The sequence below is a fragment of the Ptiloglossa arizonensis genome, chromosome 9, assembly GCF_051014685.1.
Source record: "Ptiloglossa arizonensis isolate GNS036 chromosome 9, iyPtiAriz1_principal, whole genome shotgun sequence".
Classification (NCBI taxonomy): Eukaryota; Metazoa; Arthropoda; class Insecta; order Hymenoptera; family Colletidae; genus Ptiloglossa; species Ptiloglossa arizonensis.
In genome coordinates, this window is record NC_135056.1 from 14,733,338 (window position 1) to 14,753,944 (window position 20,607).

The window sequence follows — 20,607 nt, forward strand, 5'->3', positions numbered from 1 at the left end:
AGTCTGGACGTTGGATCTCGTTCGAGGATACTAGACGATCGACTCCAACGAGCCAGAGACTCGGGTTATGATTTCGTTGTTTGTTCTGTTTTTTTTTTTGCTCGTAAAATCGACTCTGCGATAGAACGAATTGTCCAATGTACAATGCACTGGTTGCTCGGTCGACGAAAGAATCCTCCGATCGAGAAGAAAGTCTACCCTGTGACTAAACTTGTTCGCAAGCTCGAGGAATCTAGCGAAGGGACTCGGTCGAAACTGTTGTTCTTTATTCGTTTCGAGGACGATTAACCCTGCGATACGACAAAGTTGAGTACGATTGTAATGCATCAAGTGCTCCGTTAACGCGTGTCCGAAAGAATCTTTCAAATTGGAAAGAAACAACGCGATCGAAGTACTTTGCAAACTCGTCAAATCGTAACGACACCGGTTCGCTGTGTCCACGTTTCGTTTCGAAGACTCCCCGGTTGGTGTCGATAAGTCAATACGCGCTCGATAAACCGATTCGAATCCGCAAACAAATTAGTATATTATCACCCTGGTTTCATCGACACGGATGGTTGTCTATGTTCCTCCCCTGTTCGACCTAGCTACGTTTCTTGCGAATAGTTGTGTAGAAAATTCTTCGAAAGGATCGTCTCCTGTGCAGCGAGCATCGACGAAAGTTCGTAGGTCCGTTCGAAGGTGGCGGATTCTTTAAATAGCGACGCCAGTGCGCAGACTCACCGCCAAGGACACCCGATCGTTTTACAAATTAAACGCGCGCGCGTGGCCGTGCCGTGGAGTTAATGCAGTATGCGAAAAAGATAGCGAAACGCGGCGAGAAACCGACGCATAAAAGAAGACCGTAGAAATCGATTCCTATTCCGGCGGCTCCATTGTTCCATCGGACACCTTGACGCGCGTAAACGTTTGGCTAATGGCTAATGGATCTCGGGACGATCTATCGAGATCGCTGGAACACGCGCGGGCGCGCCGATTCGTCCGTTCGTCTTCCCTAAATCTTCGCGGTCGCGCAGGTGCCAATCTCGACGCACCTGAGATCAATTAACGCGGGTCCGTTTTGGTCCGTCGATGGTTCGTCTTCGCGATCTTCCGCTCCGCCTCTAATCCCGCCCGCTTGACGAAGGTACACGCCGAGCGGGCACAATGACGCGTTTACGCGCTCGATGGACGTCACGAGTCACGATCGACGCCGCGAGGATCGATCCGGGGGGATCGATGCGACGTGGCCGATCATAGTTCAAGGTAGGGTCAGTCGAGATCCCCCCGGTGGATCCCGTAATGAAGCGAAATGGATTGGAAGGGTAGAGAGAGGTGGGGGGGAAAGGAGCACCTCGACCAAGGTGTAGAAACGCGCGCCTCGTGTAAGTAAGTACTTGCGCGCCGCGAGACCGCGCAGGACTCGCTTGCGTGCGCGCGCGCTCGTTACGAATTCGGCGAACGTCCGCTGAATAATGATGATCGATGGCCGTTAAGCATTTTACAATGTGCGACCCGAAGATCACAGTGAACTCGGTACGATCGAGCGTCGGCCCGCTTTTTCGGCCAGGGAGTTATTAAAATATGATAATTCGTCACGGCGCGGCGCCGGATGCCGCGATTCGATCGCAAGGACGTTCGTGAGCATGGAACGGGACGGGGGGAATTAATTGCCCCGGCATCGTAACGATCGAACGGAGATCTATATAGTATGTTTGAGAAAATATTTGCAATTTTGGCCACTGGTGAAAATAGAGAAAAGAGAACAGGGTTCGGTGAACGCTAGTAACTTCACGTTCTTATTCGCGAAGAAGATTACGATCCATGGCGTAGAACTCGTTTCTCTTATTACTCGTTCTGGAGAAATCACGGTAACGTTCACGCGAGAAACAAATCTCTCGTCGAAACTGAAATTCGTCGATCGCTCCGAACGGAGTCCATCGAGATCCTTTCAAAGTTCCTCGGAGGATGTCACGTGACGCGAGGCTAAACAGCTTCCGTAGACGAAGATCACGGGTACAAAGAACGGAATTTGTAGCGCGATTCATTTCTCGCGAGCAGTTCGTACCTCGATATAGGTTTCACGCCGACGGAATTAAATCGAGGACCCGGGGGACAATTTATATTGGTGCATCGTTTTTAAATCGCTACGTAACGCTACGTGAGACTCGCAAGCGACGTATCCGGCGCGCGTAATCGGAACTTCGAGAGTATTTTATCGTCCCTCGATAAAGATTTACACCGTCGGAGTCTGTATCGGAAATCTTTAAAAGTATTTCGTACACTCGATAAAGATTCTACGTCGACGCAGTTATCTCAAGGACCTCGACACGGAGGATAATTTATATTCGTGTATCGTTCTTAAATCGCACCGTGCCGTTACAAGGGACTCGTAAGCGACGTTTCCGGCGGGCGAAGTCGAAGTCGGAAATTTTCGAAAGTGTTCGCACGAGGACGCTTCGACGACGATTTTACACCGTACGAAGTCATCCCGAGGACCAAGGTACCAATTTTTATTCGACCGTGCATCTTTTCGAATCGCTCCGTAACGTTACGATGAACTCGTAAGCGACGTTTCCGGCGCGCAAAGTCGAAAATCTTCGAAAGTGTTCGCACGAGAACGCTTCGACGACGATTTCACACCGTACGAAGTCATCCCGAGGACCAAGGTACCAATTTTTATTCGACCGTGCATCTTTTCGAATCGCTCCGTAACGTTACGATGTACTCGAAAGCGACGTTTCCGGCGCGCAAAGTCGGAAATCTTCGAAAGTAGCCGTCTAGGAAGGCGCTATCGGCGAGAATCGGCCGACGAAATCCGTGTAATAAATCGCGGCTACATCGATGGATTAATTTATCATCGGTCCGCGCCTCGGGGTGATTTATTTCCAGCGGTAACGTCATCGATACCGATGCATTAATAACGCTGCAACTTTCTTGATACGCCGGTCGACCGCGAGCCAAGGGGAAGGGGGGAAATAATCGAACCAGCGCGGAATATTAAAGTCAAGGACCATTAGGTGATTGCACGATCTCCGTCGTTGAATTATCGACACCGATGCGCGACGATTAAACGTGCAAAGCGCAACCGCTTCGGATTTGGTATTCGTCGGTGGGGCTTTCCACGGCCATGAAATCATCGTTTCCAAATCGGTGCACCTGCCTACCCGAATGACTGCGGATTTGTTCAGCCCCCGATAGACCCTCGAGGACGAAAAGGCGAGCTCTTGCCCGTTCGTCCCAATGTGTGCACAGGATTTCGACCGTCCCGCAGTTTCCCTTTTCCAGAGGTACTTGAAAATTCATTATGGTTTCGGTCGAGCGAGTTTTCTAGGAACTTTCGTCGTGGAACTCCAATTGCGAAGGAACTCGACGATCTTCGCGCAGCTCGATTTCCGTGGTGTTCGAAAGTTTCAAAAATCGTTACTCCGTTCTACTAGCAATTTCTACTCTCGGGCTCTGTAACCGATCGAACGATTTTTCATACATTTTCTCTTTTCGTTCGAATCTCAACTTCTTTCTTTCCTTTTCTTTTTCTGTAAATTTTCAAGAGCACACCTTTTTCTCTCGCAATACGCAATACCGATTCGTTATCGGTCGGTCATCGAGACGAATGCGCGGAGAAGACACGGACTAGAAAATTCATAGACGCGTGGAAAATTTGAAGATAACCTCTTACGGAAGAGAATAACGTCGTACGGGAAAAAAAGGGTCGGAAAAGGTAAATGTCGCTAACGAGTCGGGCGCACCCAGGCTGTATACGAAAACGTTGAAGGCGTTTCGGTACCGGAGAGCACTTACCGGTGCGCTTAACGCTTCGTGTACTTTTTCCATTATCGAGGCAGGTTCTTTTACGACGAGTCTATCGTCGATCTCGGGTTCGAAAGACAGCCGTAAAAATTCTAGTCGACGTCGACGAATCGCGGAACAAGAACGTTCATCGATCCCGGAGTGTAACGAGACGAGTAATCGAGGCAGTCGATCCCTAACTCGACGCCAAAGTTCTTCGAGCATGAATCCCAGCAGGAGTAAACACAAACCGTGGAGCATTCGAACGTTCGCCAGGTTTTCCGTAAACCTCTCCCCTCCTCTTGGCAAATGTTTCTCCTAAATCGACGCACCTGCCGTCCGGAACGCTCGACGCGGTATTCGGTTGGGCTCCTCGGTTCCCGCAAGACGAAAACATCCCCGTGGAAATGAGCATCCTCCCGTTGTTTACACAGGATTTGACTTTTCCAGCGGCGTTTCTTTCCACGAAGTGCGCGGGAACCCGCAAGAATAACGATCAATATTTACGAAGCACTCCCCGGTCTCCATGACTCGTGGTATTTATACAACCTACCGATCGAAGAGTACCTCTTCGCCTCTTTATCCGGCGTGCATCCGTTTGATATCTTCATCGCGTTGGTACACGTTGCCCCTTCACCCCGCGCGATTGCACGCGATCGTAACCGACCGAGCGAAAAGAAGAAGAGAAATAACGAGGAAGAAAGTACCTACCTAACCGTGGCCCGGGATGTGTAACAAACGGATCGTAGGTCAACGATCAGGCCCCATCCCAGATCGGGTTTGTTTGAGGACGATTTAGAGATCTCGCGGTACGGAGCGTGACTCGACTTTATTAAGACCGCGGACTACCCTAAATCCTCCTCTTTCCCGCGCGCGAGTTTCTTGCTCGTTGCCCGTTCCGTTTCTCCGAGGGGACGCTCTCGAGGAAATTTTGCCGACGATTCAGAAAAAGACGATCGTAAATCTCTTCCCCGAAAGACTCGCCGGTTAAGAATCGAACTCGAGTCGTTGCGACGAAGACGATTCTCCAGGTGTATCTACCGATCGGTTGGTCTTTAACGGAAATTTAACCGTCGAAACGGGGAATTAGAGTCGCTGTGTCGAAGATTGTCTTTTAACTTTGTCAACGACGTAGATTTAAACGCAACGATTCTACGCGTGTGAGTTTCCTGCGAGCAACTATCGCGAGCTGAGCTCTCCGTTAACTTTTTCTATTTATTTTAGCGACTTTTTCTATTTATTTATTAACGACGATTTTCTACGAAAAAATCGATCGACTTCGAACTTCGTCGTCGATTTCGATGTAACGAGGATCGCGCGTCGACTTCGCGGTAGCGTCATCGAAAAACGGTATCGTCCCTCGGTAAACTCGACAACGTGTCTGGACAATCTGTAAATCTGACGGCGGACTGTTCGCACTATCCGGCAGGAACCGATACGGGCCGTCGGGAACATTCTCTCGGAGACTACGAACCGGCGACAAACGGAACCGTGATGGACAGCGTGAATACCTCCGTGCAAAACCCATTGAAGAATGTTGCGACGAACGGAGAACAGCGGTGATGAACCATACCGATCGGTGACGATCGTTCAATCCGTGGACGAAAGCACTCGACGGGCTAACGAGAACGCGCTCGCTCCCGCGGAGTGCCCTGCCTTTGCATCTTCGATTACTTCCCTGGACGTGTAACCGGTGGAATCGTTAACGACGAACACCCAAACGGGAGCAAAAAATGAGAGAGAGAAAATAATGGAAGGAGAAAAAAAGAAGAAGAAGAAGAAGGAAAAAAAAATAATATTACACTCCTCCGGTGTAGGTTACGAAGCGGAGGCCTACGGGTGAAATCCATGGAATCGTCGGAATCGGGCGTGTTCCCCGTCCTCTATTAACGATTCATCGACTTTCTAGTGGGAGGATGCAACGTCCCGGCGCCGTGGCCCGATAGAATTTGAAGCGTTACATTAGTCGGACTAATGACCGACATGACTGTCCGTGGGTAGATACCGGTTCTTCGAGATCCGAGAGAGCCGTGGAGCATGCCCTCGAGAAGATCGTTGCAGACGAGAGAGCAATACCGTGGACGTTCGTCGTCGTCGTCTCTGTTCGCGAGGAGGGCGCCACGTACTTGGGCGCATTCGCGGGGAATGCATATGCACGCTCGCGTCTCCTCCGCCTCGATTCTTCCACGGCTCTCCGCCTCTCCGATTCACCGCGTATGCGCGCCAACTCGCGGAGAAATGTGTTCGGCTTCGTTCGTCGGATCGTCCTAGGAAACGTTCCTTCGACTGGCTCGAGGCTATCGACCGAACCCGTTGCGAAACAGACGAACGGATTATCGCCAGATTAAGGAGTGTAACCGGAAAGATCGCGTCTGTAAATTAGCTTTCACCTTGGTGATTATTTTTCCATTCCAACTGGTTGATAAATCTTTGGAAGAAAAGATGTAAGAAACGATCGAAGAGACGAGGGTTGCTCGAAAACTAGCGTCCTTGCGAATCGACCGTATTCCAATTTATCCAGGTACCGAAAAGATCGAGTCATCTTTGGTGAATAACGTGGTCGTTCGTGCTTGCGAATTATCTTTCACCTCGGTGATCGTTTCTCCGTTCCAAGATCTTGAAAACTTCATCTTTGGAGAATAATATAGGAAATATTGAAGAACCGTCGACAACGTTGTTAGCGTTCGTAAGCGATCCTTGCGAATTATCGTTCGCCTCGGTGATTGTTTTTCCGTTCCAATTTATCAAGATCTTGAAAACTTAATCTTTGGAGAATAATATGGGAAAAGATCGGAAACGACGATTTCGTTGAAAGTCGATCGTTGGAAAAAGATTACTGCTCGTCCATAGAGAACAATCTCCGTTACTGTCCGGTGTCGTTCGTTCGTGACTTTTTGCAAAATAACTATCCACCCGAAATGGCCGCCACTCGGGGTTAAAAATTTCATTTTCGACGTAAAACGCGTCGAAACTCGGCGCGGCCGCCGCGCCGTGGAGAATACTCGATAACTTCGTTACTCTTTTGCATTTCGTTGAACTTTGGAAACTTTAAAATCGAAGACTCGAGCCAACACCGCGTGCGTTCCCGGTAACTTCGCGTTTCCGCGATCACCGTTGAAACCGCGTCTTCGAAACGACTCGCGCTCGTCGACGATTCGATCGACCGCGAAAGAAAAGTCTCGCGTCGGGTAACCGTGGTCTCCCGGGTTCATCGAGTGTATTTATAGGGAGGGATCGAACGGTGTTTCGATAACGACCGAGAAACTTCGTAGAGAAGTTCTCGTTCGAGAACGACGAGACGTGCCTCGCGACGGAGAAATAGAAACCGGTGGGGGACGCGTGCCGAAATTGAAACAGGAAACGAGGACTAGCTGCGATCGTAAGTCAAGAAAGCACTCCGGATCTCTTAAAAGCCCGCTGCGACGGGAAAAGAAAACGAGCAGGGACGCTAATTCATAGCCAGGGGTTTCTCGAGGCGAATCGTGATCCGGACGCGACTCCTCCCGTGGTGGTTGCGCGCGCCGCGAGCCGTATGGAAATTTTCAACGACGGTAATGAGGCTTAAGGGACGGTTGTGTAATCAGTGCGCTCCAACTCGATGGAAACAATGTTCCGCGCGAGGGACCGGTGTTCGCGCTCTGGAAATTAAATTCCGCGCGAGTTTCGCAACTACGGGCCGAGCCGAGGCGGTGCGGGCCGGACCGGGTCGGGCCGGGCCGCGGTCCTGGGACCGTTTATCGCGGCGCTCGCTTTCGTTAACGAGCGTCGGACCGTCTTCTCCGTATCCCCCCTACCGATCGAACGAAAACTCGTCTCCCGATGACTCCGGTCCGCGACCGTCCTCGATATCCCGAAGAACACGATTTCCTCTTTAACGGGCGTCGAAGATCGATCCCCGACGTTTCGAACGTTTTCGCTCCGAGGCGAACCGTGAATATTTACAAGGCGACCTGAACGTTACGAACTCGTCGGACAACGTACTTTCACCGTCGCGAGCGTAAATACCACTTATTCGCGTACTCTTCTCCGAATTTCCTAACGTTCGTGCTCCGACCGCGACGAAAAAAGGCCGCGTCGAACGACAACAGAAAGATCGAACCGGAAAATCGCTCGTATTATACGCGCCGGTTAATCGCGCCGACTCGCCTCGACACCGTTCGAAGAACAGTCCCCCTCCCCGTGAAACGCCGAAAATCGCTCTACCGGAGGGAAAGAGGTAAGAAATCCAATTCCGGCTGCACCTCGCGCGATTCGGGTCGCGGCGAAACTCGCGCGAGATTCACGGGATCTCGTAACCCTTCGAAGAAACGGCTCCGTATCACCCGTAAAAAAAAGGAAAAAAAAACAACTCGTCGAATCACTGGCTCGACAAAATTTCCTATTCCACGGCACGCCGACTCCGTCTCGCGGCTCCGACGGAAGCCTCGGCTCGGACCCACGGAAAAACCGAAACTCCGTGTGCACCAACGGACGCGGAAAGGGGAGCAGGCAGTCGGGCAGACAGTCGAGAAATTTCGCGGCGCGACGACTTCCACGGGAAAAAGACACGGATCTCTCGGCTAGGCTGGCGGCACTTGTCTCGTATCGGCACACTCTCGAGCGGCCCCGATCCTCCGACGGTGAACGCGGGCTAGGGAGATCCACTCGGAAACTCGCGTCTCGCGAGCAGGCGGCGTAATACCGCGTAGTCGGCGAGCGGAGCGAGACACGTCGGCCAGCGCCGCGGAGGGAACGAGGGTCCTCGGGCTTCGTGCAACATCGTAGGCGCTCGGCACTCCCCGACACCCCCGTTCGCCGTTCGAGTCTGCCGACGCGAGACGAACGGCCGCGACAGTCCGCTCGGCCGACAGACGCGTCCGCGACACCGACCAGCAAGGAGGTTCCGTTCTCTCCAAGTTCACGGGGCTCGTCTCAACGTTTAGCTCCCGCAAACAACTTGTACGCCCGTCGTCGTCCTCGTCGTCGACTCTTTTCGTTTCACGGGGACGCGAGACGCGCGGCCGACACGCTCCGTCGGGTTACGGATCGAGGGTACGAGCCGATTCACCACGAGTCGTTCGCAACCCGTCCAACGAGGACCGGGATCGTTTCGTAACGCGCGTTACCGATCCGTGGCAAACGAGATCCGTATTTTCCGCGGTGAGCGTCGCTACGTCGACCGGCCGGGCGACCCGTGCGAATCGCAAGTGCGTGAGAAAGTAAAACCGGGGGGTGTGTGCTCCAGGCGAGAAGGATAAACCGCCTCGTCTCGCTTACGTTTCTTGTGTGCTCTTCGTGGGATTCAAGTGCGATCTTCGACTCCGGATTTCCTCCGTCCTCTTCTTCGGTGGACCGCCGGGGATAGTTAGCGGCGGCAGACAGGCGACACGTACGACCGTGTTTTGTTTTGTTTTTTTCTCTCTTTTTCTTTCCTTTTTTCGGAAATCGAGAGATACGTTGTGCTGAAAAAAAAAGAAGAAAAAGTTAAAAAAAAAAAAAAGAAGGAAAGGAAACCTTCTCGATCGAACCGAGCGAGAGTTTCGCGCTTTCTTCGATACGGTCGCGCGCCGATCCACCCGAGACGATCGTTTTGGTGAGATGGTCGGCGAGTTCGCGATCGTACGGTGGCTCGCGTGATACCGTCGGATAGTTTCCTGGGCCCTGAATCGGAGCGGCCGAGCATCGTACCGCGTAACCCTTTGGATTAACGTTCACTCCGATGCGTCGCGAGTTCGCTCGTCCGTCTAGGAAGCGACTCTCGTCGACGGCTCGTCGCACCGACCGGATCCCGGCGAATTTGGACCAATGAGAGGGCTGCCAGGACGCGCTCCAGGTGAGAGAAACACGGGGTCCACTCATGGAACGCTGGACACCGTTGGAACCGACCGTACACCGGAGACACTCGATTTGTTCTAATCGCGCGACGATCGCGAGAAACTCCATCGACGAATTCCGCGATTCGTGAGCACGAAGCCGATCTCCACCTCCACCATCACCTCCGTCCGTCGATCGGCACGACCCGACCGCTCGAACACGCAGCTCGAAACAACGCCGATCTCACGTCGGTGACGCGACGATACTTGGGAATGTTTCGCCGATAAATACCCTCTTTTTTTTCCAAAACAAAAGAGGGGGGCGAGAGAAAGGAATCGCGAGTGGATACGTGAGAAAAACGCGAGAGAGAAACAAAAAAAAAAAGAAAGAAAAAAACAACAACAACGACCAAGAAAAACGCGTAGGAAAAGCCGCGTCGAACGAGGAAAGTGAAGTGTGGATGTGGTGTCCGTGCAACGGTGGTGGAACGTGGTTGTGGACGACGACGACAAAGGTGCGATTGTTGTTGTCGTTGTACGTGTTGTTGTTTGTTATCGAGTCTCGGTGAGCGTGGTGACACGGGTGGGTTGGTCGTTGTCCACGTTGTTACGATGGTTTCCTCGTCCTTTGTGACTTTGGTGTTCCTCGTCTGCCTGCAAACGGTTCTACTCTCCACTGTGAGTAACTGCGCGAAGACGATCAGCATGTACTGGAACACCACCAATTCCATGTAAGTGTAACACCGTGAACGAACGGTGTTGTTCGTTTCGTAACCGCCGGTCACCGTTCGACGGTTCGACGAATTTTTCCGCGTAGCGATTTCGGTGGAAATGGACGCGGGGTAAACGCGGGGCCACGTGGCCGTTTACCTTACTCGCAACCGCGACCGTGATTTCCCCGTTTCCATGGACGGTACGGACGCGACCGACGTCGTAACCGACGGCGTCGTTGGCACGCGTGCCAAAGCGTTTCGAAGTCGTCGCCGGGGAATCGATTTCTCACGGCGTCGTCGCTTTTGAATAACGGCCCCGCTCGCCGGTGTCCGCCCTCCTCCGAGCCCGTATCCGGCCCGGAGCTTTTATCGCGTCGGGGCCGCGGGTATCGCGTCTGCCAAAATTACAGGGTGCATCGTGAACGTCGCGCTCGCTTTAATGCGCCTCGCGAATGGCCCGCGCCCGAGAGATCGTTTTACCCGCTCCCGTCGTCCAAATCGTCGACGATAAAAGTGAAGAATCGCCGATTTCCAACCGGCCGCCGGCGATGGCGGCCGGCTATGGGAAATTGTACGCGCGATACGAGCGATCAATTTCCTGTCGGATACGATTCAACTTCGTCTAACTGGTTGCAACGCGCGTCGGTTAGAACGTGTCCGAGTCGGCCAATAACAGCGACGACGAAAACTCGTCGATTTTCTGCGCGCTGAAGGATCGAGCTACGCTCCCGATCCGGACCAGCCTCGGGAAATCTTCGACTATGTGCGCGTAAATGATCGAAACAAGGTTATAACGTGGATCGGAGTAGGGAACTCTACGACTCTGTGCGCGAAGATACTCTGAAAAAAGTTGTAACGCGGACCGGAGTACGGAACTCTTCTATTTTGTGCGCGTAAATGATCGAAAGAAGGTTCTAACCTGGATCGGAGTAGGGAACTCTACGACTCTGTGCGCGAAAATGATTGAAAAAAGATTCTAAAGCGGATCAGAGTAGGGAATTCTACGACTCTGTACGCGCTGATACTCCGAAAAAAGTTCTAACGCGGATCATTGTCGGGAATTCTTCTATTCTGTGCGCGTAAATGATCGAAAGAAGGTTCTAACGTGGATCAGAGTAGGGAACTCTACGACTCTGTGCGCGAAGATACTCTGAAAAAAGTTGTAACGCGGACCGGAGTACGGAACTCTACGATTCTGCGCGCGTAGATGGTCTAACGGAGGTTCCAACGCGGACCGAAGTCGGGAACTCGTCGACTCAGCGCGCGTAGATGGTCTAACGGAGGTTCTAACGCGGACCGAAGTCGGGAACTCTTTTGTACGCGTGAATGATTAAACGAAGGTTCTAACGCGATTCATAGACGAGAACTCTACGATGCAGTGCGCGCATACACTCGAAAGATGATTTCAACGCGGAAAGAAATCTGAAACTCTTCGACTCGAACGAAAATCCTGACCAATTTCGGGAACCCTTGAACTCGGTGCTCGTAGACGATCGAACGAAAATCCTAGCACGGACTAAAATCGTGAACTTCGAGTACTCGAACCTAACCCGGATGAGTGTCACGAGGAACTCTCCGAATCCGCGACGATTGCTCGAAACGAGAGGCCACCAAAGAAAAAAAAAAAATGCAACGAGGCGAAATTCTCGGGTGAATACGTGCATAGCGAACGTTCCACGTGACGTTGCGTGTAACACCACCATCGGTTCGCGCGATACGCGTAAATCTGCACGCGTAACGAGCCTCGTTATTCTATCAGGGAAAAAAATCTATAAGCGATCTCGTTGCTTCCTGTTCGGGGCACCGGGCGAAGAAATCGCTGGCGCTCGGCAAACCGAAGCGCGTCGGCACACCCGATTCACCGCGCCGCCAATTAAATCCGCGTTACGTGGTTAATCTAATTTGTCACGGCATTTTTCTGCTCTTCCGAGACCGCGCGAATCGCCGTGCAAAAAATCACACTCGCCGCGATCGTTCCCCGCGATCAACGAAATATCGCGCGCGCACCGCGAAGCGCGTCGAATTTCGCGTGGAAATCGGTTCGCGTAACGCTTCACGACCGCGAGAATCTTGTAACGTATCTCTTTTTCTACGTAATTTTTTCCACTACTCTCCTTCCTCTTTCTCTTTCCTAAGGAAGCGTCGCAGTCCTTGTACGCGGCTTGTTAGCCGCGCTCGATACTTCTTTTGCTCGTTCACGCGGGCAATTTGCGTAGTTCGCATTACTTTTTACCCGGTCGCCGGGTCTTGGCCAGGCACGTGTAAATTCTGCTCGATGCTCGCCAAGTCCCGCGCGTCAACGTTTTAATCGGGACGCGACCATCATTTTTCGAATCGCGTAGAAACCTGCTCGGCGCGTAATTTCCTCGATCGTTCGTAGGTTCTTGTCGATCATTTTCTCGATGACCGGTCCGCGGTATCCGACGAACACGATTCGAGCGAGGGATCGCTCGTAAAACGTTGCATTTTTCCCCCCGGGGTGAAGTACGAATCGAGAAAAATTACGAGAGGGAGGAAATTGGTCGAAAACGTATGGTCGAAATTACGATAGAGAATCCTCGTTAACCTTAGAGAATTCTTACCTTCGAAGTATTTCGATTAAAACCGCGCCGTACGTATTACGGAATCTCGTCTTTTCAACTTTATAGTACAAGAAGAAGACTCGTGGAAGTACGTGTGCATTTTACTTTACTGCGTTCGTTACAGTGGCTTTGATTAGACGTCTATACATCGAGGAAGGAATCTACGCGAGGTGAGTCAAAGTGTCGTACATACGCGAGTCCTACGTATCGCGGTTCTCGAGTCACGAACGATCGAAGGAAACTAAGGTATGTAGGACGTACGTTCGTACGACATTTTTTACTTATCTCGGTGCGTAGATCCGTCCTCCGAAGCGTGGACGAGTATTCCTAGAGCACCTTGTAACGGGTAGAAAAAGGCCCAACATGGAAAAACGGACTACGATTAAACGGTTAAATTGTAACGCAACGAGTCTAAGTATAGCACAAGTCCAGAATTAGTCGCTTTCGAACAGTCTCGAAAGTTTCGAGTCCAATTGTAAAATGTGTACAACTACGCGTTAAGCGCGAGGAAGTACACTCTGCGCCCATGTTCTACCATTTTGGTTCAACGAGTGGAAAATTTGATTTTTCAAACACCCGAAAATGTACGGTCTCTTTAGCCTCGTATCTCTCAGCCTCTGAAGCACCGAAGCGAAGATCGCGAAAATTGAAATTTCGAAAAAGGTGTATCTCGAGGAGGGTAAAAGTCGGCGTAATATTTTTACGCTGCGCCCGAAACGGTGTCGGTGGCGCGCTCGTGTGTGTATCTCGCGCGGCGCGCAACGAAATCCGGGCACCCTATTCTCCTCTCGTACAAGGCCCCCGACGTCCGGCTGACTTTGACGATCGGTTTGAAGTCGCGCGCATGCATTACTCGCAACGGCCGAGAGAGGTGGCCGGTACCTCGCAGCGAAGTGGTGTGTGCGCGCGTGCTTGCGCGCCCGGACCCCTGTACGTGTGAGAATCCATTTCGCGAAGGAGAAGGACGTTGTCAGACTGTCTTCCTCGCGGAACGTACGGAGGGCAGTAAAAAACACGTCCCGCGCACGCGGGAAAAAAAAGTCGAAAAGGAAGTAACGCGTACAGCGAGCGAGGAAAAAATGAAAAAAAAAAAAGGAAAAAAAGAAAGCGGAGAAACCGAGAGAAAAGATCGTACGAAGCTACAGACGCCAACGAGCGTACACGTACTCTCTCTCTCTCGAAGGTTGTAAATCTCGTGGCGCTTATTGGAAAATCGAAATTCCCATCGAGAAAGAGGGAGGGCGTAATAAAAATGGGAAAAGAACGAGGTAGAGAGAGAGAAAGAGACGAGACGAGTTGTCAGCGAACCATGAAAACCAGTGGCTCTTTGATTATCATAAATCTGTTTCCACGTAGTATACGCGGAAGGCGTATTGTTCTCCCGGGCCCGAAGCACGTACACCGACGTTTACTGCCTCGTTGTGTTTTCGAGCGATGGGCGGGGGAGGTTATCCGCAACCACGGTGAAATGTGCATTAAAAACGATCGCTCCGGTTGCCAGGGCGTGTCGGGCGAAACGATACGCGTGGAAAATCATGGAAACTCGAGAGAGAGAGAGAGTTTTTCGTCTCGAAATTGGTCCCGTGGATGGGCACGAGTTAATTTTCACACGTTGGGGTCGATTCGATGAACGAATTCTCCCCGAGATGGTACGATCGGTTGTGATTTTTTACGCGAAACAACCGCGTCGAGAGCGAGCGTCGCGGTGCCAGATGCTGCAACGCCGCTGGAGACTTCGATGCCCGACAGGAGATCCACCGCGGCAGATTATCGAACTCTCCCGAGCGCGGCTAGACGATTCTATCGGGTTCTGGGTAGCCACGGGTAGGTACACGGTCCGCGCAATAAGTATATTTCTATTTAGTTATATCGCGTGCCTCGTTCGCTGGTTTCGTACTACGCTTGGATTCGCTAGCTCGCTCGTTCGCGCTGACGCGTAACACGCCCTATCGTATTTTTGCCACGGTCGCGACGTCGTTAATTCTCGCGTCGAGTTCACAGCGCTGACAAAGTATTAAATTGTACCTAATATTTCACGATAACAGCGCCCGATATCATCGATATTTCAAAAGATGATTACGCGCCGCGTCCGGCATCGACCGGTATATTTATGAAACGAGTTTTCCCGCGTTAAAATACGTCCCGCGTTGCTCCCGATGTTTCGGCGGATAAACTCGAAGCTCGTTCGGCAACGGCCGAAAATTCTTTCGTCTTCTCGTTAATTAACGACGAACCTCGTCGACGCGGCCGGATCGCTCCCCGAATTGTCTCCCGCGGCGAAAAAGTACCTATCGGTTGTTTCTTCGAAACACGGGGAGAAAGAAACGCGCACCTCGAAAGACGCGAGCTCGTTCCGGCGCGCGAAGAGAGACGAGGGGGGAAAGAAAAAAAGAAGAAAAAAAAGAAAACGGTTACGCGCGACGGACGCTCGTTATTTTTTAAACGTAACGTTGTTGCGTCACGTGTCGAAAAACCGCGGCCAATGAGGGAACCGGTCGACGTTTTACGAGCCACCTTCTGGGAAGTTGGAAAACCGGCGAAACCTTCGAACCGTGCGCGCGACTGTCGCTTTAACGCGGGTCCCAATTATTCCGCGCAGCGGAGTCACGTACACCAACGAGCACGAGTAAACTTAATGAATGGCAAGTTGGCCGAGTACCAAAACGGTGACACGTTTCGCCGGAATTCTCGATACGTACCAACGAACGATCCGTCATCTCGCCGGTACGGAGTCTCATCTCCGTCGCGGAATATTCCTCGTCGTTGTACGTTCCGCGCATTATACATTCTTCTTGTACAATGTATCGGGGGGGTTACTCTCGCGTCTTTGTATCGGGCTCACGCGCGAATAATTTATCAAATGCGCGAAAATGATGGTTTTAGCGAGCAGTTGAGCTACGTAGACGATACGTCGTGGCCTGAAATTAAACCGCGCCGTGAGCGGCCCGAAACTCTCGATTCAACTTCGGTGAGGATTTCGTAAACCGTTACACTTTAACGCGGCCTCGGTACCGTTATTAAATTGCCGGTGTTACGCGCGCCATGAGAAGCTCGTTTTTGAAAACCACCACCGGAAGAGTGGCGTGGTTCCCTATTATCGTCTCCTCCCGGTATCTCTCCGTTTCGTGGCGCTTTGTAGAGCTCGCCGAGTATTAAGGCGGCCATCGATTCGCGGCGGCCACAAATCAGCGGTTTCCCCGGAGAGGAAACTAGTACCCTCCGTACCGAAGATCGAGAATTCGCTGCTCGATTCATGGAAATAACCGTCCGGTCGGTGCACCGCCGCCGCGTCGAATCACGCGGAAACAAAGAAAACGCCTCGGTCACGACGCGACGCGCGACGAACGAAAAATCCTACGAGAACACTGCTTCTGTACGGAGAAACGGGTCTTCGTTGTTTATTCCCGGTACTTTGATCGTTCGCGGATAGATTCTCGATTATCCGGTCCCGCTACCAACCATCATTTTTTACTACCAAAACCATCGACCAGGGAATACACTATCGAGACCGATCCGCGACGAGTGAATTACGATAAACGTACTTTTTACCATATTAGTCGTTACTCGAATACGCGCCTCTCTCGTCGATCTTATTCCCTACCGTACGAAACTTTCAAACGTCGAGCATTCCCGATTGTTTTTTACATTATTGAAAAACGTTCGCGTAGATTTTCGCTTCATTTTTTTCCACCCCGATACGCGAGAGGAACATAAAATCCCTTCGTTACACACCGACGAAGAACTCGATGTACGCGATACGATAAGAATCTTCCCGTACTGTGCTAACGAGCGTTCTTTGCGCAATCTTTTTCAAAAGAGCGTCGTTAAGCCCTCGATACCTAAAACTCCACCGTTCGAACAACCGATCGATACCTCTTGGAACAATTTTTTCCTTCACCATAAATACCATTTACACTACTTGCACGACATTCCTACAAAATTCTACTTCACCGCCACCGACTCGAATTACGTCCAGCGAGAATCAAACGAGTCGATTAGGAGCACGGTCCGCGTTCGAGATTATTAGAAAACGGTCAATGTTAACCGTTGTACCGTTTCTCCGATTCCGATCGGCACGACTCCACCAAATAGAAGCGCAAGAACGTAACGACGACGAGATCCGCGAACGAAATTAAGCGAAACGCGCGCGCGCTCTCGGTCCGCGCGTCCGCTCGCTCACCACGCGGTAGACGCGAGGCGCGCGCTTAACGAGCCGCGAATTAATTATTCATCATTAAAGGCTAACGGAGCGTGCGGTGGCGTCGCGTCAGCGGTGTCCGGCGCGAGAAAAACGAGACGCGAGACGCGCGCAACGCGTTGACGTTTACGAGTGCGCGGACAGCGCGTAAATATCTCCATGAACTCGCGGGACGCCTTCTTCCTGTTAGCCACGTGTTTCGCGTTCCATCGGATCCGCGGGATCAAAGAGAGTCTCGCGCTGACTGTTCCACCGGCGGTTCGCGCGCGGCGCGAAAAAGCGCGAAAACGCGGCGAGGACAGCGGCTAGGAGATGTCGGCGAGCAACCGACTGATTTACGCGCCTATAAGTACGCTCCTGCTCTCGCGTGATTTACTTTCCGCCCATGGAGCGGCCGCGACGTCGCTTTACCCGGGCGAGCGCGAATCGTCGTGTTTAATTAGGCAATAACGGCTGCCGAGGCGCGCAAAAACGCGGAAACTCGAAGGTCGTCGCGATCCGTAGCGTGCACACGGTGTCCCGTACCACGTGGGAATCGCCTCGGGACATTCTGAGCGCGAAAACGATGAAAAAGAAGTTCGTAGAAACGAGGTCCTACTTGACCCTGTTTTTCGAGCGAATTCTTTAACACGCGCTACCCGTTTCGCTGGCGATGTTCGAAGTCACCTTCTCGCGTTCCGACGACAGCGAGTCGACGTTTTAGGGATTGTTTTATCTTACGTGTGTGTCTCTGTGTGTGTTCAGAGATATATGACCGAGATTTGTCGGAAGCTTAGCTCGTGAAAGAATTAACTCAACAGAGAAACAGTGATCCGTAGATGTATTTTTAAATAATTTTCACGCGCAGAATTTATCCGTAACGGATAAATTTCCCACGTGCTGCAAAGTGGTTTTTCCTGGTTCCAGTGTCGTATTTCGATCGAGGGGTTTCATTAATAATAATTAAACTCGTTAAAAGACGAGTGAAAAATTTCCCGTGACAAAAAAACTTTCGCGCGAAAATACTCGACCACGAAGTCTTTCCAAGTTTGTATACCCGTTTCTCTCAAAATTGAAAAATCATCTACGATCGAAATCACATTGACGAATTTTACTCCGAGTACGCGCGACACTGTCGTAAAAAAAAAGAAAAAATTAAGAAACAGAGTGAAACTCTGGACAGTTGCATCGAAATGATCCCCGATAGTACCGTACGAAATGTTCGAGCGAAACGCGGCGAAGACCGGTTTCCAGCCGTAACCCGTGATAGAACGATTTCCGGTTTTTCCAATTATCCCAACGGCCGGACAGAGACATCTCGCGAGGCGAACGCGTCGAATTGCATTCTTCGCGACGGATATAGTAGCGAGCCCGACGCGAAATATTCCCGTTTTCATCGTCGTTGGCGGTGCTCGAGAGGAAACCCCCGGGAAAAAGTCCCTCTCGCCCGTTGTGGCCCCCACGTCCCCCACGGTTAGGGTTCTCCTCGAGACGGCGCAGCAGGTTTATCGGCAACGTCGTCGTCGGCAGCGTGCAATAAATCCCGGCGTTATCAGTATTTAATATCTTCGTTAAAAATCCGCGAAGAGGCCGAGAAACAAAAGATCATTATTAGCGTAAGCACCGCGTGTACATCATTACTCCGGTGTCCCGAGCAACCGGTGCTGGTGGTGATGGTGGTGGTGGTGGTGGTGATGGTGATGGTGGTGGTGCTGCCGTTGCTGCTCCTCCCGCTTCCTGCTCGGGCAACAATACGGAGCCACTCGAGTCACCAGGCAAGGGAGAAAAAGTGTACGTCGGGGCGTTACGAGCTACGAGGACCGCGTTACGGTTAATTAAGCGCGAACGGAGCCGCTGGCAGGGCCAATAGCACGATCGCCTGGAAACTGGAAACCAGACGCGTAGAGAAAACACGCTGGAGGATAGAGAGAGAGAAAGAAAGAGAGAAAGAGAGAGAGAGAGGGTGCCCTGGTTTTTAAAAAGGGCCAACGAAATCGTCGGAAAAGCGTCGTAGTTTCAACGGCAGCTGTTTCCTGTTACAAAAACTTGCTCCAAGAGAGGGGGAGAAAGAGGAGGGATGCCCACGGGGGTAGCTAAAGTCCCCTCCCCCTCCCTACGTGGTAACGTTGCTGCGGTTAGGACTTACACGCGATTACGTGTTTCTCGCAGGGCCCCGTGATCCGTAAAACACGAACGCGCGAGCCAGCAGTGTTTGTGTGAACGTGGACGTTCACGCAAGCCGCTCGGAATTTATGCTCGCACTAATTCCGTGTAGCTCGTTATTCGGTTGCAGATGGACGACGAACGGTGGCCAAAGGGACGTCAAATTGGGCGGGAAAGTTCGTTAGATGCGATCGTTTCGTTAGTTGTACCGAAAAACCCGTGGATCGGGCGCAGTTGGTTGTTACGGGGACAGTGGTCGTTTCGTAGCGCGATAACGGTGCGTTTAAACGGACCGGAAGAAGGTAGAATAAATACCAGCGAGGAAAAAGAACGCTCGCTCTCGTTCTCGGTTGCGGAAATTTCCAAAAAATTCCACGATTTGTTCCTCGATCGTATTCCACCCTGTCGAATAAACGATCAGTCCTGGATATTCACGGTCGTCCTCAGAAGCGACAAACCCTATCGGTACACCCTATACTCGAAACTCGCCCACTTTGTCGCGTTCCCCGATTTCGCACGCGTCCACCGCAAAGTAAACGAAATCGATTTCCCCCGATTCGTCGAAATTAATATTTGCCCGACGCGACCCCCCGGGAGGAGGGGGAACGAGCCGAAATAAGTCGCTGGGGAGCAGGTCGTGTATCAGAATTATGAAATAATCGGGCATTGTGCCGCGACGGATGACCTAGGGCGGTGACAAAGCGTAACCGATCGTTTACGTTACTCGCGCCGGTACCGTTTTTTCCGTGGATCCTACAATAGGCGATCGAATTATTACGAACACCTAGAAAAACGATATATTCTAAGTTTTCGGTGTTATTGCGACTCCAATAACGACGAAATGTTCCCTAGTTCCTCTCGTACGTGTACAAGCATCGATTTTCGTACGTTCGTCACAGTCGCTCTATCGTTCCACTCTACGTTCGTAGGTTTATTTTTCTCCGTTTTGGAAAATTATTATTCGTTCTAAAAACCGAGTGGAAAAATACCGAGCAAGCTGTGACGGGTTCGGACAACTGAAAAAGCAACGAGTGACGCGACTAAATGTTTCGCGCGCATTTGTACACGTATCGGTACGTACACTCGACACGCGTACCTCTCCGCATCGTACGAGCTTTCGAACAGTCGCGACGCGATACGTGAAAGGAAACAAAATGCAACGGTCCATTTTCACCGCATTTTCAATTTAGAATTCTCCATCGAAGAAGAAACAGCTTCGAAACGTTCGCGATGAAATTCGAGCAGCCAAAGGCAAAGCGAATCGTAACGTTTCGCGTGGCGCGATGCAGCGAACGCAGTCCGAATTTCCACAGCTCGGCAGGTGGTAACGGCGCGCGTGCGCTCGTAGTCCGAAGCGGCGTTACGCGTCTCGGAAAAAGTGTATCGTTTGATCGTAGACAGACGAAGGGAGA

The 20,607-nt window shown here is 51.6% G+C and overlaps 1 protein-coding gene across 1 annotated transcript in view; it reads left to right on the forward strand.

Moving 5' to 3' along the window:
- Positions 1 to 8,639: 8,639 nt before the first annotated feature.
- Ephrin (ephrin) overlaps positions 8,640 to 20,607 on the forward strand; it is a 61,297-nt gene continuing 49,329 nt past the window's right edge. The window contains exon 1 of the mRNA XM_076319990.1: positions 8,640 to 10,291. Within this exon, the coding sequence (XP_076176105.1) occupies positions 10,173 to 10,291 (119 nt within the window). The 5' untranslated portion in view covers positions 8,640 to 10,172. The remainder of the gene's footprint in view (positions 10,292 to 20,607) is intronic.